The following is a 16,456-nucleotide window of genomic DNA, read 5'->3' on the forward strand; positions in this document are numbered from 1 at the left end:
TTTTTTCCATCTCATTTATTTAAAGTGATTAAAAGAGATTTGGGTTAGGCAATAAATCGTGCCTTAACGGGAACTAGGAAAAATAAATAATTTTAAAAGATTAAAATAAATACTTTTAATTGACTATTAAAGATTGACGTCATGGCCATATACACAGATCAGTTGGTCAGAAGGTGACCTCAAATGCATTACTCCATACTGAACAAACATAAACCGCGCTTTAGGACGGAGTTTATTGCACAGTGGAGGCTATTTACGTGTCAAGTTCAAAGGCAAACAAAGAGCATGCCTCAAGTGTGCGCAAAAGCACATATTCCTCCCACATACACTTGTCATTTTCCATGCTTTCAGGCGCTTGAACTGAGTTGGTCTCATTAACTTTCGGCTCCCGCCAAAATGAGGGGGAGGTATCTTAATTGCACATCATTAATTAAGCTGAATCATAAGAGTCTAACGGGTGGTCTGCTTATTAAAGTCCACCAAAAGGTTCAATGCATTTAGTTGATTAGTTTGAAGACTGGGAACTCTTTCTAAACACAAATACGAAGCCGTGATAGTTCAGACACAATCAAAAAGCTCTATCAGTGAAGTTGTTTACCAGAAGCACCATCTGTCTCTCCGGGATACCGGTTTTACATGGCGCCGAATAATCTCGCGATAAATACTCGGAGGGCAGTTGTACTCACGAGATTGTTGTTTCGCGCGCTGATGATAAGCTCCAGTCACATTCCAGATTGACAGCTCTGTTACCCAATGGACACGATGTGGTTAGAGGAAAGTAGCCAATGGTGAACCTGAAGTGCGAGAGCAGGCGGGATATCAAAGTCTTGAAGAATAACTCATTGATCAATCTCCACCAAGGCATAGAATTGGTCGTGCCATCCCTTCTAAGGAGTTAATTGGGGAAAACGTGCACGTTTTTCCTCAAAAGTAAATTTCTTGTTTTTGCTTGGACGGACAAACAGGTAAAGTGAATTTCAGCGTCTTTTAATTACTTTTTAAAAATTGTTCTCATTGATATAGTCACCCAGTTGCTAGCAAACTGAGGTTAGCTAACTTGGCAAAGTCCTACCTCCTTTCTTTTTGGCTTATTGCACCAAGTTACTCAACCAGTCAAGTGTAAACGTCAAAATTAGTCAAATCTGATAATCTTCGGGACAGTATTAGAGCTATTGACTGTACTCTGGCTTCCTTTTGCTAATATAGTATTTAAAAGCTCTGTAAAATAAATTGTAACGTGGTTTGCTTTAAGCACTGATATGGGTGGGCGATGAACTTGTGAACTTTTAACTTGTTATCCTTCGGAACGTCCACATAATCTGCAAAAAAATGTGTAAACTGAGTTAGCTTTGCAACTTCACTGCTTCTCTTTAAGAAAAACAAATAAGCTAACGTCGGGCTGTTTATTTTCTTGTGTGGCTGGATTGGTGTGGCGTGACGTGAATCTCATTTTCGTCAGCATCGTTTAAACGTATTAATTTGCGCAGGCAAAATGGTACCCCTTGGATGGGAACAAGTAGTTTGTTTTCGAGGTTTTGACTTATGTTTTGTTGACTGCGGCTGGTTTATTTCGAGCCAGCAGAGCGAACAGGATCTCAGCTGAGAGCGCTGAAGTAAACGCGCAACCCCCGCTTAGCTGGCCCCTTGCTGTTTTGTAACAACAAAGGACGACATATGCGGGTAAAAAGCCACTGTAGTATTATAATAATCGGTTTAAAAGTACATGCGAGTTGGTATTTAGGTATGTTTCATTGTCAAGGAGCGAAGGCACATTGTTGGCTAGCGCTCCCTCGCGTCCGGATGTGCTTTTAAAAGAACTGGGAGTGGCCTACAGCTCAGTTTCCCGCACTGTATTTAAATCAGCCCGTTCCCTCCCTTTTCTCATATTCTGTTGAAGTGACAGTGCTGACAGCAGTACAATGCACTGAGTAGGGAGGGGAAACGGTCATATTTCTGCTGCTGGAGACCGTTTCGCCTTAACTTGTTGTGATCACTAAACAAAAACAGCCAATCCTAGGGATGGATTTTGCAGATGTAGTGTTTTGACAATCTTCCACACAGAGCTTTTTAAGATGCAAATTCTGAATCACTGCAACTTTCTCAGTTAGATGAGAATTTGATTATCATATAAACTCGTGAAAAAAATATTCAGCAATGCGAAAGCAAACAAAAACGTAACATACAGTAAGAAAATCAATTAATATTTAGAAATAATTATAAAACAAATTTTTATATGACTTGCGTAATCTAAAGCACAAGTGATACTGCATATATATATGTGTGCGCGTATTTATTTATTTTAGGGGGCAATGGTCCTGATAAGGAAATACTGAATGGTAATTTCCATATATGCACAGAACATGATAGTTATATTTAAAAGGGGAAATGGTGGGGTTATTGTTTAACTTTACAGCAATGTATTTAGCAAATGAATAAGGTCCTTACTATGTAGAAAATGCCAAATTTAACAGCACCATCTGCTCCACTGTTTGTATTCTGCTACATGTGCTGCAGACAGAGTTGTGATCAATGTAAATAGTCTCCGGGCGCTCTCTGCTGGATAAACGAAGTAGTTGCGTTGATTCCAAAAATGAGCCCTATCATATTTTTGGTTCCTTATCTTATAACATATTTCTTGATATAATATATCTGTTATATGCTGATATCAGTCTGGCTGTTGTCTGAATAAAGCTCAAGTTGATGATAATTGTCTGTCTTCAGATATGTTATACAAATGCACATATCAACAATTTGGTTTAGAGCAAACACATTCTTTATTAATGAATGCAGCTAGCAGAGAAAATGACTGTCATAATTTTTTTTTTCTCCAGTGAATGGTGAAACTGAAAGTTTGGTTCACACCTTCAGATCTTTCTAGATAAAGCTCAAATATGTACCCTGTAGTACTATTCACTATGAAATGCATTTAAATACAAATGATTAGCAGATATGTTTTGGTTTTTCATTTAAACTTCAACTTATCACTGCAGAAAAAACAAGCATGGCACTCCTCTCACATTTCACATTTCTATTTGTACTATGATAGAGTGTGTACTACTGCTGGATTAAAAGGTGAAATGAAATCTTTCAGTAAAGACTTGTTATTAGTGTGCTATTGAAAATAACTAGCTATAATGGGAGTGGTGTTTGATTGTTGACACAGGGCAGCTGCAATGTGGATTCAAGTGCGCACAATGGATGGGAAGGAAACCCATCGGGTGGATTCCCTGTCCAAACTCACCAAGGTGGACGAGCTGCGTCTCAAAATCATGGAGATCTTCAAGGTGGAGCCAGAGAGACAGAGACTCTTCTACCGGGGCAAGCAGGTGAGCCAGCATTGTTGTGTTAATAAATGACTTTATTACATTTTAGTGCAGTAGCTGAAATGATCTCAGTGATGGTTGTAGCTCAGTTGTCAGCGCTGCTTTAGCATTTAGTCACAGACAAAATGTAAAATGCTATAAATGATATCTGCAATTTTTTTTTTTCCTGTTTATATCAGATGGAAGATGGCCATACTATATTTGATTACAACGTAGGCCTAAATGACATAGTGCAGCTGCTTGTTAGGCAGCAGTTGCCCCCTGTTGATGTCGTCAAGAGCAAGGACAAAGAGGCAGAGCTCTCAGACTCTGATTCTGGCTGCGGCTCAACCCAGAGCGAGTGTGACAAGAGTTCGACTCATGGCGAGACAGAAGGTCAGACTGCGGGAACCTCTGCACAGACAAACGCCCCAGAACTCATCGACCCTGGATTTGGACTTTACAAGGTATGCGCTAAAGACTGTGGTCACATTGAATGTGATGTGTATGACTTCCTGTTTAAGCCAGCTGTGGTAGGGTGGCGATACAATGTAGAACTGCTACCACTGTGATGTTGATGTTTCTGGCTACAATCTTAAAAAAAAAAGTGATAGGGATTAAGAAAAAACAAACTCAAAACACAATGCAAAGAGAAATTGGATAAGATAAATTGGGAATATGTAGCCCGAAAAAGTTGTGTAAGCAATGACTACTCCAGATGTTTGTTTAAAATACATAAAGCTCAACAACAGATACTAAAAAGACAATACAGAACAAACATGGCTAGAAATGCCTACATTAAAAAAAAAAACCCACACAGACCTGGACAAAACAATTTAAAAAAAAAAAAAAAAAAAAAAAGACATGCAGGAAACATACCAAGGTTGCCACTATATTTCTTCACAACTACTTGACATTGGCTCAGATAGTTTCAGGAACTGCCATTACCCCAAAGCTTTTCATCGGGAGGTTGTGATGGGCTGTGCCCGATAAGCTCTGTATGTCGCGTTCATGCCATTATGTGGTGAGCTGTGCACATGTAGAAAACATGTTTATTTGAACTCTTAGTTCTCTTTATGTTTTGCAAAGTAATTGATTTTTTTTTTTTTAACACTTTGTGTACAGTTGATGCTGTGTGCGTGTGTATGCGTTATGTGCTGCATATAAAGTTACACTTTGTATAGCTGTTTTAACGAATGAATGTGGGGAAAATCTGGCAGGCGTTGATTGAAGTCACCTTTTCTCACAGGCAGGACACAGTGGGTGACAGACATGCATGTTGCTACTTGAGATTCTCATCTGATTTAAAATTGACCTGAGAGAGCAGGCAGGAGGCAAGATGCATGCTCCCTGACTAGGACACTGAGGCTAAATTTAGTATTGGGGTCACACTGTTTCAGACATTGTTTCCCTTCTGGTAATATCTAGAAAAGTTTGGCGCTAAGAAAACTGCTTTTGTTTTTTCTTTACGTTAGTGTTTGAGCTGTTTATTTTTTATATTTTTTTATTTTTTAATTAAATATATATATATTTGAAATGCATTCTGTGCATTTATGCAATATTATATTTTACTTTATCTTATCAGTAAGAGACTTCTGGATGCAGTTTAGGATTTGCTGTCTTCACTTTCCCTCTGATGTGATTGTGATGGTCTTCCAAATTGTCTACAAAAGTAGGCAGTTTGGATGACATGTGCATGGAGTGGATGGAATGAGTTCTGTTGACCAAGCTTCAAAAAGGGCAGCGTGCAAAGGTTTCATTTTTACAAGACATCAAATGAGCCACTTTGTACTGAACTTAAACCATTTTTGGGTGGGGAATAGTCAAAAGACATTTTATGAATTATGCTGAAAAAGTGACTGCAGTTTTAAAGTGTCAAAAGTTTGCTAACTCTTGTTTTGTGTGTGTGTGTGTGTGTGTGTGTGTGTGTGAGAGAAGATCAATGAGCTGGTGGATGCAAGAGACTTGAACATGGGAGCATGGTTTGAGGCCCAGATTGTAAACGTTACCAAGACTACAAAGACGCCCAAAGAAGAGGCTGCAGAGGCAGAGCCAGCTGAGGATATACTGTACCATGTCAAATATGAAGAGTAAGAATCATTTTTCGTACTAATGACTGATTTTTTTTTTTCCCCCCATCACATCACTGTATCAACGCAGTATTTGTCATGTAGCAGCACAGAGCAGAGTTTCTGTACTAATGGTCAACATTCAGCAGTTTGAGCTCTGATTTTGGTTTTAGTGGGTCAGGTGTTGTAATTCTACAAACCAACTTGTTGCAGCAGTGAAAATGTTAATTGAAAGATCTAAGAAGATGCAGCTAAATATCCTAACAAATACATTGACACGATGTAAGCTACTTTAAAAGCTCTTCTCAAACACACTGGAGATGAAAACTGATGGACCTGTTTAAATTTGATACTGCGAGCAATGCAGTTGTTACATTGAAGAATGTTTTTAAAAAAAAAATTTTTTTACGAACTCTGAACTTTAAGTTCTCATTTTGCTCAGTGAGACTGTACAATGAAACAGGTTTTCCCATTTGTTAAATAAGTACAATGTATATAAAGGGGCGGCATTGCTCTGTTGATATGTGCCCTCATTGAAAGGTGCTCTTGTTTATTAGATGGCAAGCACATTAGTGTTGGAGGGAACATTCATGTAAGTGGTGTATTGGTTCAAACCTGCTGCATTGACTACTGGTCCTTACTATTCAGATGTGTTTTTTATGTTTTGGCCATGCTGCAGCACTGCTTGTCTTTGAATTGCAAAAACATTCATCGTTTTTACTTTCACAGCTATGCAGAGAATGGTGTGATTCAGCTGCTGGCAAAGGACGTTCGGCCACGTGCTCGTACTGTGTACCAGTGGCACCAGCTGGAGCCAGGAATGGTTGTCATGCTTAACTACAACCCAGATGAGCCCAAGGAACGTGGCTACTGGTATGATGCTGAGATCCAGAGGAAGCGGGAGACGCGCACCCAGCGAGAGATCTATGCTAAGATTATCCTTGGGTAAGGCCATCGTTGCATACAAGTTGGAGTTGTTGTGCTTTGTAGCATCTGTTACGACTTGTCACATATAAGAACATTTCACTGGCTGTGGTAGATGATAAACATTTTCTTTAAGGTCTGTTGTAACAGTATCTCATAGTTTGGTTTTTGAATGCCACAGCAGCAGGTGTGTAGAAGCTAATTTCCTGCTGTGGTATCAGTGGATGCCACTGAAACAATTTTTGACAGTTTAACCAACTGTGTGTATGGTTGTTTGGAGGATAAATGGCTTTCATTAACATTACGTCTGATTATTGTATCTGATATCAAACGGGTTTAGTTTTGTGTTGATGACGACCTAAAATATAACTAACCTTTTTGTACATGCACCGGGAGCTTTCTGTTATCCTCATGTTTGTCATTTCTTTTACCTTCTGTTTAAGCTTGGACAACATGGAAAGCAGGAGGAAGTTAGATTATATTGTTTGACTATTCTAACAGGTTCCTTTATGTTTTTTGTTTAAAATGTAGCGATGCTGGTGACTCTCTTAATGACTGCCGCATCATGTTCGTCACTGAAATCTACAAAATTGAGGAGCCTGGCTCGTTGGGTGACGCCCCTGCTGGATCTGAGAGTCCACTAAAAAGTGGGTTTAAAAACTGCATTTAAAATTGCAAAGATGTGTAGCAGTAGTCATAATTTAGAAATCTGAACTTAACCTTTCACTAAGGAATGTTGCAGAATGAAATGAAATGCATAATCAAAATGAATGCAATCTTCAGGATCAAATGGACCTGAGTGCAAGCACTGTAAAGATGATCCCAAAAAGAACTGTCGCTGGTGTAACTGCCACATCTGCGGCATCAAGCAGGATCCCGACAAACAGCTGCTGTGCGATGAATGCGACATGGCCTATCACACCTACTGTTTGAATCCTCCACTCACCACCATCCCTGAGGATGAGGACTGGTAGGTAGATTCAGAAATCCAGCATTCATTTAAAATTGAACAGAGCCACAAAATCATCAAATGTTAGAATGGAAGACTTGAAAAATTATCATCAGTGTGTCAGGCTCGGGTTTACCTTTTACTTTACATTTTGCAGGTATTGCCCAGGTTGTCGTAATGATGTCAGTGAGGTTGTGCTGGCTGGAGAGAAGCTGAAGGAGAGCAAGAAGAAAGCTAAGATGGCTTCTGCTAGCTCCTCGAGCCAAAGGGACTGGGGCAAGGTGAGTGCTAACACAATATGAATCTTAAACTTATCAGCTTTTTTTTTTTTTTTTTTTTTTTTTCTTCTCATTATGGGAATGACAATTACACATCATAAATGATTTGCCTTATCTCCTATTTTAGGGTATGGCCTGTGTCGGTCGAACCAAACAGTGCACCATTGTTCCATCCAATCACTACGGCCCAATCCCTGGCATTCCTGTCGGTTCCCTATGGAAGTTCAGAGTCCAGGTCTGTTTTGTTTTTTTGTTGTTGTTTTTGTTTGTTTTCTTTTCCTTCCTCACTTCATGGCTTATCATCGTTTGTGATGACTTATTCCTGTACCCTGGAATAATAATAATAATAATAATAATAATAATAATAATAATAATAATAATAATAATAATAATAATAATAATAACTGTTTAATTTCCCACCCTTAGGTCAGTGAATCTGGTGTTCATAGGCCTCACGTAGCTGGAATTCATGGCAGGAGCAATGATGGTGCCTATTCTCTGGTCCTGGCAGGAGGCTATGAGGATGATGTGGTATGTTCTTTTCTTTAACCCTTTAAAGCTGGTCGGAGCGGACACGCTCCATTTTGCGTAACTATTTTTAAATCCCGGTAGCACTGCAACCACGTAAGCTAGCGCAATAATTTTTTTTTGCATATGAAACCGGAGGAGTTGTACTTACATCTTATGCCATCAGCTTGTCCTAGGTCACAGTTTCCTTCCACATATAGCTTTGCAAAAACTGCATAAAAAGCACTTGCAGCAACAAAAACATAATATTCCAGAAACACGCTTTGCCATCTGATCAGCTGTTTGTAACACTTCCTACGTCCATCAGCGTGAACTATCGCATGTCCGGCATGACCTGCCCGAAACCGGAAGTGACGTCATTTTGCGGAAATGTAGTTTTTTACCATCGTGGCCTTATGAGCCTATACTTGTGTTTTTAAAAGTTATGTTTGACTTCATGACTTTCTGTGTCGTTTCTGGGATGCTGAGGACTCATATTGCACTGCTGGAAATATTTTATTTTGATGAATATGCTGTTATTTTGCAAATTTGCACTATAATATATTTTTTCGTTTTTCCTGCAGTATATGAAAATTGGTGTATTTCAAAAATAAAACTATGAAGACACTTAAAATAAATTTCCTTTGGTGGGAAACTAGTTTGTGCAACTTTTTTGTATTTACAGTTTTGAGGGATAAGCCTCTTAAATTTCTCTAACTAGAAATATATGTTAAAAAAACAAAAACGATTTTAAATTTTTTTTGTAGTTTATTGCACTTTTTTGCAATTTATGTAATTACTATGCACTTAATGCAGACATATTATTAAAATTTGGGCTATAATGGTTGTATTGATGTATAGCAACTTGAAATGCTCCAAAAAATGGCTCCACAGCATGTAAAAATATACTATAAGCTCTGGCGGACTTGGTTCTATGGTAGGTCTTAAAGGGTTAAAGAACATACAAAATGTTCTTTAAAGAAAAGCAAAGTAGTGAGAACATGTTACTGGGGGGGGGGGGGAGGAAAGCTTGCTGTTTGTTTTGATCAAAATGGTGTCAAATAATACTGCTTTTCAAGTGTTAGCAGTCATATTTGAAAACACTGTATTTATTTTATGCAATAGCCTGATGAGAAACTTTGTGAAGTTTAGTGTTTTTAATATCTTTGGTGCTTCTTAAACTATAGGATGATGGTAATGAGTTCACCTACACCGGCTCTGGTGGGCGAGATCTGTCTGGAAACAAGAGGACTGCGGAGCAATCATGCGATCAGACACTTACACACATGAACCGGTATGACAGGGCTATAAAAACTTACTGGTGTTAATTTTCAAGTTGTCTGCTTAGATCTTCCTTTGCATATGTAAATCATCTGTTTTTGGGCCTCATCAGGGCGCTGGCTCTCAACTGCAACGTCCCTGTCAATGACAAAAATGGAGCAGAAGCCAAAAACTGGAAGGCAGGCAAACCAGTTAGAGTAGTACGCAGCTGCAAGGGACGCAAGCACAGTAAATACTGCCCCGAGGAAGGGAACAGATACGATGGAATATATAAGGTATGAAGGAAAACTAGAATTTCTTTTTTGCCTTTGGTAAAAAATCTGCAGTGATTTCACAATATTGCAACTATTTTAGTTTTACTTGAGATCTTTGTCTTACTTTAGGTGGTGAAGTACTGGCCAGACAAGGGAAAATCAGGCTTCTTGGTCTGGCGGTATCTGCTGAAGCGTGATGATGACGAGCCAGCACCATGGACCAGAGAAGGCAAGGAACGTATCAAGAAGCTGGGTCTCACCATGCAGGTAGAGATCATTAGATTATATTGTCCATACAATTTTTTTTTTTTTGATTTATTTGTTTATGTATTTGTTTGTTTCTTTTCAGCAATGGTGGATATTTTTTAGTCCTGGTGCTGGATAAAATAAACATTGTGTTTTTCTGTATTTTGTTGAGAAAATGAGCTTCTGCATTACTAAAAATATTAAGTATAATGTAATACACTTAATGTAGCCTTGTAAATAAATACATTACATCTTAGATGTTTTCAATTCATTAATTACCTGCTGACTGTTACAAATTGTTGTAGTGTAAACTAATAAACTACTTTTATTGTTCCAGTATCCTGCAGGCTATCAGAAAGAGAAAGAGAACAAAAATGAAGTGGAAGAGGAGGCAACACCCAGCAAGGCTAAAAGGAAGAGAAAATCTCAGGGCAGCGGTATGTTGTTTGTCTATGTGGAAGTTGGTAATATCATAACTGTGCTTTCTGTTTTTGGAAAATATAAAAAACATGATATTGCTCAAAGGGATCGGCATGATATTGCTCATGTATTTGACATTGTTTTTATGTAGCAGCTTAACTAAAATTGCATCCTAGAAGCTGCTTATTAATGGAAAATGTCTTTGTTTCTCTTAGAATCCTCAAAGACCTCACCAGCCAAAACTCCTAAGAAAGTCAAGGTAGAGATGTACAAGCTGTCCCAGGAACAAAAGGCACTCATCAAAAATGACAAGCTAAACAAGAAGCTGTGGGATGAAGCCATGGAGTCACTGTCACTTGGACCGGTAAGAATATCTGTACATTTGTTCAAATTACCACAATGTTTTAATAGTGTTTTGTTGGGGTTTTTTGTAAACATTTACTGAAGTTACTATTTGGGAAAGTGCTTGTATGAATGGGTGAATGTGCTTTGATGCTCAAAGTAGAAAAGTGCTTTATAAAAACCATTCACTTTACCAATATTATTGGTTTGTGTGACAGTTGGCTGCTGGGTGGAACCTCTTAGTGCAACATTTTAAAACCACACTGTGCTTTTGCAAGTGTAATCACTTGCAAATTTCAAACCTATGTGCATAGTAAATGCAACTTGAAATAAGAAGCCTGTGTTCCTCCGTAATACAAAAACCACTGAAACTGTCTATAAAACTGATCTGATTTTTTTTTTCTGCAGAAATTCTTGAACAAAGTTGAAGAAGTTTTCCTCTGCATTTGCTGCCAAGAAGTGGTCTATCAGCCCGTCACCACAGAGTGCCAACACAATGTCTGCAGGGTAAGAAACTACTAATGTCCCAAATCTAGAGTTGTTGCTCTAATAAATTTACCACTTGGTAATATTTATTCTGTAGTATGTTGTAGAGATCATGTTTAAATTTTGTGTGATAGTAAGGCAAGGCAAGTTTATTTGTATAGCACAATTCAACAACAAGGTGATTCAAAGTGCTTTACAGAGACATTAGAAACAAAAACAAATAAAAAGCATGATTTAAAATTGATTAAAACAAGCAAACAAACAAACTAACTAATTAACAAACAAACAAACAAAACAGTATATAAAATCAAAACAGATAAAATCAGAACAGTAGATAAAATCAGTAGTTAAATGTAAGTTTTGAAATTTAAGCTTAAAAGTGTGGATTTGGTGCTTTATTCAAATGCAGCTGAGAATAGGTGAGTCTTCAACCTGGATTTAAATAAACTGAGTGTTTCAGCTGATCTGAGGCTTTCTGGGAGTTTGTTCCAGATATAAGGAGCATAAAAGCTGAATGCAGCTTCTCCGTGTCTGGTTCTGACTCTGGGAACTGATAAAAGACCGGATCCAGATGACCTGAGGGATCTGGAACGTTCATACTGGGTCAGGAGGTCACTGATGTATTTTGGTCCTAAACCATTCAGAGCTTTATAGACCAGCATCAGGACTTTAAAGTCTATCCTCTGACGGACAGGCAGCCAGTGTAAAGACCTCAGAGCTGGACTGATGTGGTCCACTTCTTTGGTCTTAGTGAGGACTCGAGCAGCAGAGTTCTGAATGAGCTGTAGTTGTCTGACTGATTTTTTTTTTTTTTTTTTAGGTAGACCTGTAAAGATGCTGTTACAGTAGTCAAGCCTACTAAAGATGAATGCATGGACTAGTTTTTCCAGGTCCTGTTGAGACATCAGATCTTTTATCCTTGAAATATTCTTGAGGTGATAGTAAGCTGATTTTGTTATTGTCTTAATGTGTTTTTCTAAGTTTAGGTCCGCATCCATCACTACACCCAAGTTTCTCGCCTGGTTTGTGGTTTTTAGATTGAAGTTCTCTGGTGACCTGTAATTGTTTTTCTTTGGCGCCAAAGACTATTACTTCAGTTTTGTTTTTGTTTAGCTGGAGAAAATTGTGGCACAACCAGTCATTAATTTCCTCAATGCATTTACCAAGAGCCTGTACAGGGCCTCGGTCTCCTGGTGACATTGTGATATATATTTGTGTGTCATGTGCATAGCTATGATAGTTTATTTTGTTGTTCTTTATAATCTGTGCCAGTGGGAGCATGTAAATGTTAAACAGAAAGGGTCCCAAGATGGAACCTTGGGGAACTCCACATGTGATACTTGTCTGCTCAGATGTGAAGTTACCTATTGATACAAAGTATTTCCTGTTTTCTAAGTATGTTTTGAACCAGTTTAGTACAGTTCCTGAAAGACCTGTCCAGTTCTCCAGTCGTTTGAGTAATATGTTGTGGTCAACTGTATCAAATGCTGCACTGAGATCCAGTTAAACTAAGACTGACATTTTTCCACTGTCTGTATTCAGACATATGTCATTAAACACTTTGGTCAGAGCGGTTTCAGTGCTGTGGTTCAGTCTAAAACCTGACTGGAAGGCATCATAGCAGTTATTCTGTTTTAAGAAGTAATTGAGCTGTTGAGAAACTGCTTTTTCAATGATCTTACTTAAAAATGGGAGATTTGAGATCGGCCTGTAGTTGTTCATTTGTGTCTTGTCAAGATTGTCCTTTTTCAGTATAGGTTTTATTACAGCAGTTCTTAGTGATTCTGGAAACACACCTGATATTAAAGAAAAGTTGACGATCTGTAACAGGTCTGACTCCAAAGTCTTTGAGACCTTTTTGAAAAAACGTGTTGGCAGGACATCTAAACAGCAAGAGGAGGAGTTCAGTTGACCTAAGATGTCCTCCAGGTCTTTGCTGTTAATAGGGTGAAACTGTTTCATGGTGTTTAAACAGTTTTTCGGTGGACACAGTACATATTCTGGATCAGCTGTTGATGTACCAATTGCTTGTCTAATCTTTTGGATTTTTTCTGTGAAGAATTTGGCAAAGTCATTGCAGGCCATGGTTGAATGAAGTTCAGCTGCCACTGACACAGGAGGGTTTGTTAGCCTGTCAACTGTAGAAAATAAGACCCGAGCATTATGGCTGTTTTTAGTGATGATGTCAGAGAAGTAGGACCTTCTTGCACTCCTCAGCTGTAAATTATAATTGTGAAGTTTCTCTTTATAGATGTCATAATGAACCTGGAGGTTTTTCTCCATCTGCGCTCAGCTTTCCTACACTCTCTTTTTTTCATTTTTCACTAGTGTGGAGTTTCTCCATGGAGACTTTTTCCTTCCAGAGATAACCTTCACCTTAATGGGAGCAATAGTGTCCATTACATTTAACATGTTAGCATTGAAGCTATTGATGAGCTCATTGACTGACCCTCTGGACAGGTCAGGTGTTAATGGGAAGACCTGGTTAAAAATCGCACTACTGTGTTCAGTTATACACCGTTTTGTGATCACTGCTGTTGATATATTTATGTGGGCTGAGATTTTACTTTCAAAGAAAACACAGTAATGATAGTAGATACCAGTAACAGCTAAAACTGGTTTAATTTAGCTAGAAATTGGGTCAAGGTCATTTTTAAATGTGAAATATTCATCTCAATTTTCTGTCACAGTAATACACAATCTTCAAGCTTCACAACAATATACTAGGCCTTTTAGGAGACATGAGTAACTAGGTTGGTTAATCATTTGACCTTAACCTTTATTGTTAGCGTCCAAGGTCAAAGTTGACCTTGGAAAAAATTCCAAGAAATCATGTAGAGTAATATATCAACTGCTTTACTACACACTTTATTTTTGCAATTTGATGCCCAACGATATCAGTGACTCCATAACAGGCCGACATCATCACCTTGTAATGGGGGGAAAAAAACAGACTGACTGAAGTATGTTAGCCCTTGCCTTTCAGGGGTGCTCTTGTTACTTTAGCTTTAAACCTTTACATATTAACTTTTGTAGTCCTCATAGTTGTCAAGTAGTAAGCTACTTAACAGAATAATGTTGTGTCATAAAGCAGAATACAAAGCATTTATTAGTAATGGAGTTCACAAAGTTTTGTTGCACCTAGTTGTGATATTTTATGGATTCATTCACTAATGGTACCTCCTGTAGCACCATTGCAGGTTGAATTTCTTCAGCTGCTACAGGAGGTACATCCTCTGCTGCTTTCCTGATAAGGGAGCTGATTAGGTCGTGTGTTTAGGTCCTGAGAGATAATTGTTCCCAGAATAGGAAAGTGTCCACTGGCAGCGATGCATGATGATGGGGTCTAATGGGCTGGATTCTTCCTGAAGTCCCGTTATTGCCACAGTTACTTTGAGCTCCTGGTTGTTTTCTCTGCACCAGGTCACTAGATTGTCAGGCTCCTCCTTATCAGAGCCTGATTAGGGTGGTGTCGTCTTTGAACATTAGAAATTTGGCAGACTGGCTGGAGGTGTAGCTGTTTGCCGTATGGAGCGAGGTATTATAATGGGGTTTGCTGAGAATGTTGAAAGGCTCTATATGGATGTTTTTAATGAGTGATGTTGTGAAAACTTATTGTATTGCAGTGATAGCATTGATTGCTTTGGTGCTTAGAGTATCTTTTTGATCTACTAACACCTCTGATAAATGCATCACAAATTGTTATTTAACAAAACCTGCTATTGTTTAACAAAAACTTGTTCTACTTTTTTCCTTCAGGAATGCCTTCAGCGGTCCTTCAAAGCAGAGGTGTACACCTGCCCGGCCTGCAGGCACGACCTGGGCAAGAACTACTCCATGTCGGTCAACAAATCCCTGCAAGACATTCTAAATCAGTTTTTCCCAGGGTACAGCAACGGGCGATGATCATTGGTGCTACTTACTCAGCCCTCGAGGAAATGAGACGTAAACTGTAAGGGCCGTTTTCAGTAGAGGCAATAAAGAATCAGTTTCTTTTAATATATTCTATGATTATAAAACTGCAATATTTGTGGACTTCAATAATATCATTTTCACCTTGGATCTGCAATGATGTGGTGTTAAAAGATAAATTTAAAAATCCCTTTAACTGGCTGTACCGTTACTCCATTAATACCTTCAACCTCGACTTTTTTTCTTTTTTTTTTTTTTTAAATTCCAAGTGCTTCAGTCTATTTCATTAACTAATGCTAATGTTATCCATGATGTAAATTGTATCATTTTAAACTAAATATCTGTGTTTAGCTCTTTTAAAAGAGGATGTTAAGTGGTTAAGCCGTTCTGCCCAACTTGTTTGAAGATTTTTTTTTTATTTTTATTTTTTTTTTTTGTAATTATTCGAGGATTTTATTATCATCCAGTCTGTTCTGCTTTGCTGTGAGGTCGGCCCTCATTTTGGTGCAATTTGTCTTAATTCTGATCATGCAGTTGAGATGTTAAAAAGTTTGTTTGTTTTTCCTGGCTTGATTACATGATTAAAATCTCACTGTTTCTCTTGGATATAGATGATATCCAACATTCAAGAGCAAACTGACCCAGATCAGTTTTGTGTTCCTGCACTTGAAGAGTCTGAGGCCAAGTAGCCTAGTCATCAGATGTTGGATTTTCTAGCTATACTAGTTCCCTGAATGTTTTGATACAGGAATGTTTCTAGCTGTATATTAAGTTTGTAAAAGTTGTTATGAATTTGATAAAACATTCAGATGCCAAACGTGATAGATTACTAAAGAAATTTTATCCTCTGGCATAGATTTGGATATCCCTTGTTTTGAAAAGATTCACTTTATTAAAGTCCAAAGAAAAAGCAGTGCTTAACCAAGAGTGTAATGTAGAACTCCCATCTATCAAGCTCTCTAGATGTCCCTGACACGTAAATGTAATTGTCTAGAAAATTGTATTTTTCTTAAAGTTTAAAAGTGTACTTTTCATCTTTTTATAATCTTATTTCTGCCATCTATGTAGGGGGTGTTCAGTCAGCCTTTTGTGTCTCCAGTGGTCACCTGTGTTATCTGACCTCATTTAAGGAAAAAAACAAACAAAAACAAAACAAAACAGAAAATGCTTGATTTACATGTTAAGGAAATTCCACATGCTGATCCTGAAATTCAACTAAACTGAATTTTACTGCCTTTTGTCTTTTTTATAAATGCAGTTCAGTGAGTTTCAGCAGCAGTGTGTTATTTATCCACGTGCCAGCACTTCGGGTTTTGATGGAGATACAAATATTTGCATAGACTGGGAAATGTATATTTTCTGAAATTGTATAATTTTTTTTTTAGTCTGTAGTTTTGATATGTAGTTTTAGAATTGCACATGTTTTGTGCAGAATTTTTGTCAATGCATTTTCAGTGTTATTCAATAAAGTAAAAAATTTGACACG

At 38.0% G+C, this 16,456-nt stretch overlaps 1 protein-coding gene across 2 annotated transcripts; it reads left to right on the plus strand.

The window, feature by feature from the left end:
• The first annotated feature begins 831 nt into the window (after positions 1-831).
• On the plus strand, positions 832-16,452 carry uhrf1 (ubiquitin-like with PHD and ring finger domains 1). Of its 2 annotated transcripts, none has more exons than XM_084953746.1 (17): positions 832-965; positions 3,164-3,326; positions 3,503-3,769; positions 5,241-5,392; positions 6,101-6,316; positions 6,827-6,942; positions 7,079-7,265; positions 7,402-7,525; positions 7,650-7,757; positions 7,949-8,053; positions 9,217-9,323; positions 9,423-9,585; positions 9,694-9,831; positions 10,148-10,247; positions 10,446-10,594; positions 10,981-11,079; positions 14,818-16,452. In XM_084953746.1, the coding sequence occupies exons 2-17, from the start codon at positions 3,174-3,176 to the stop codon at positions 14,962-14,964; spliced, it is 2,331 nt and encodes a 776-aa protein (XP_084809872.1). In that variant the 5' UTR covers positions 832-965; positions 3,164-3,173; the 3' UTR covers positions 14,965-16,452. The 2 variants fall into 2 exon arrangements, with proteins under 2 accessions (XP_084809872.1, XP_084809871.1); XM_084953745.1 differs by lacking the exon at positions 832-965 and having other exon boundaries at positions 14,818-15,010; positions 15,582-16,452.
• The last annotated feature ends 4 nt before the right edge of the window (positions 16,453-16,456 follow it).

Source organism: Perissodus microlepis, chromosome 15 (assembly GCF_051167445.1).
Source record: "Perissodus microlepis isolate ML-2025 ecotype Zambia chromosome 15, ASM5116744v1, whole genome shotgun sequence".
Classification (NCBI taxonomy): domain Eukaryota; kingdom Metazoa; phylum Chordata; class Actinopteri; order Cichliformes; family Cichlidae; genus Perissodus; species Perissodus microlepis.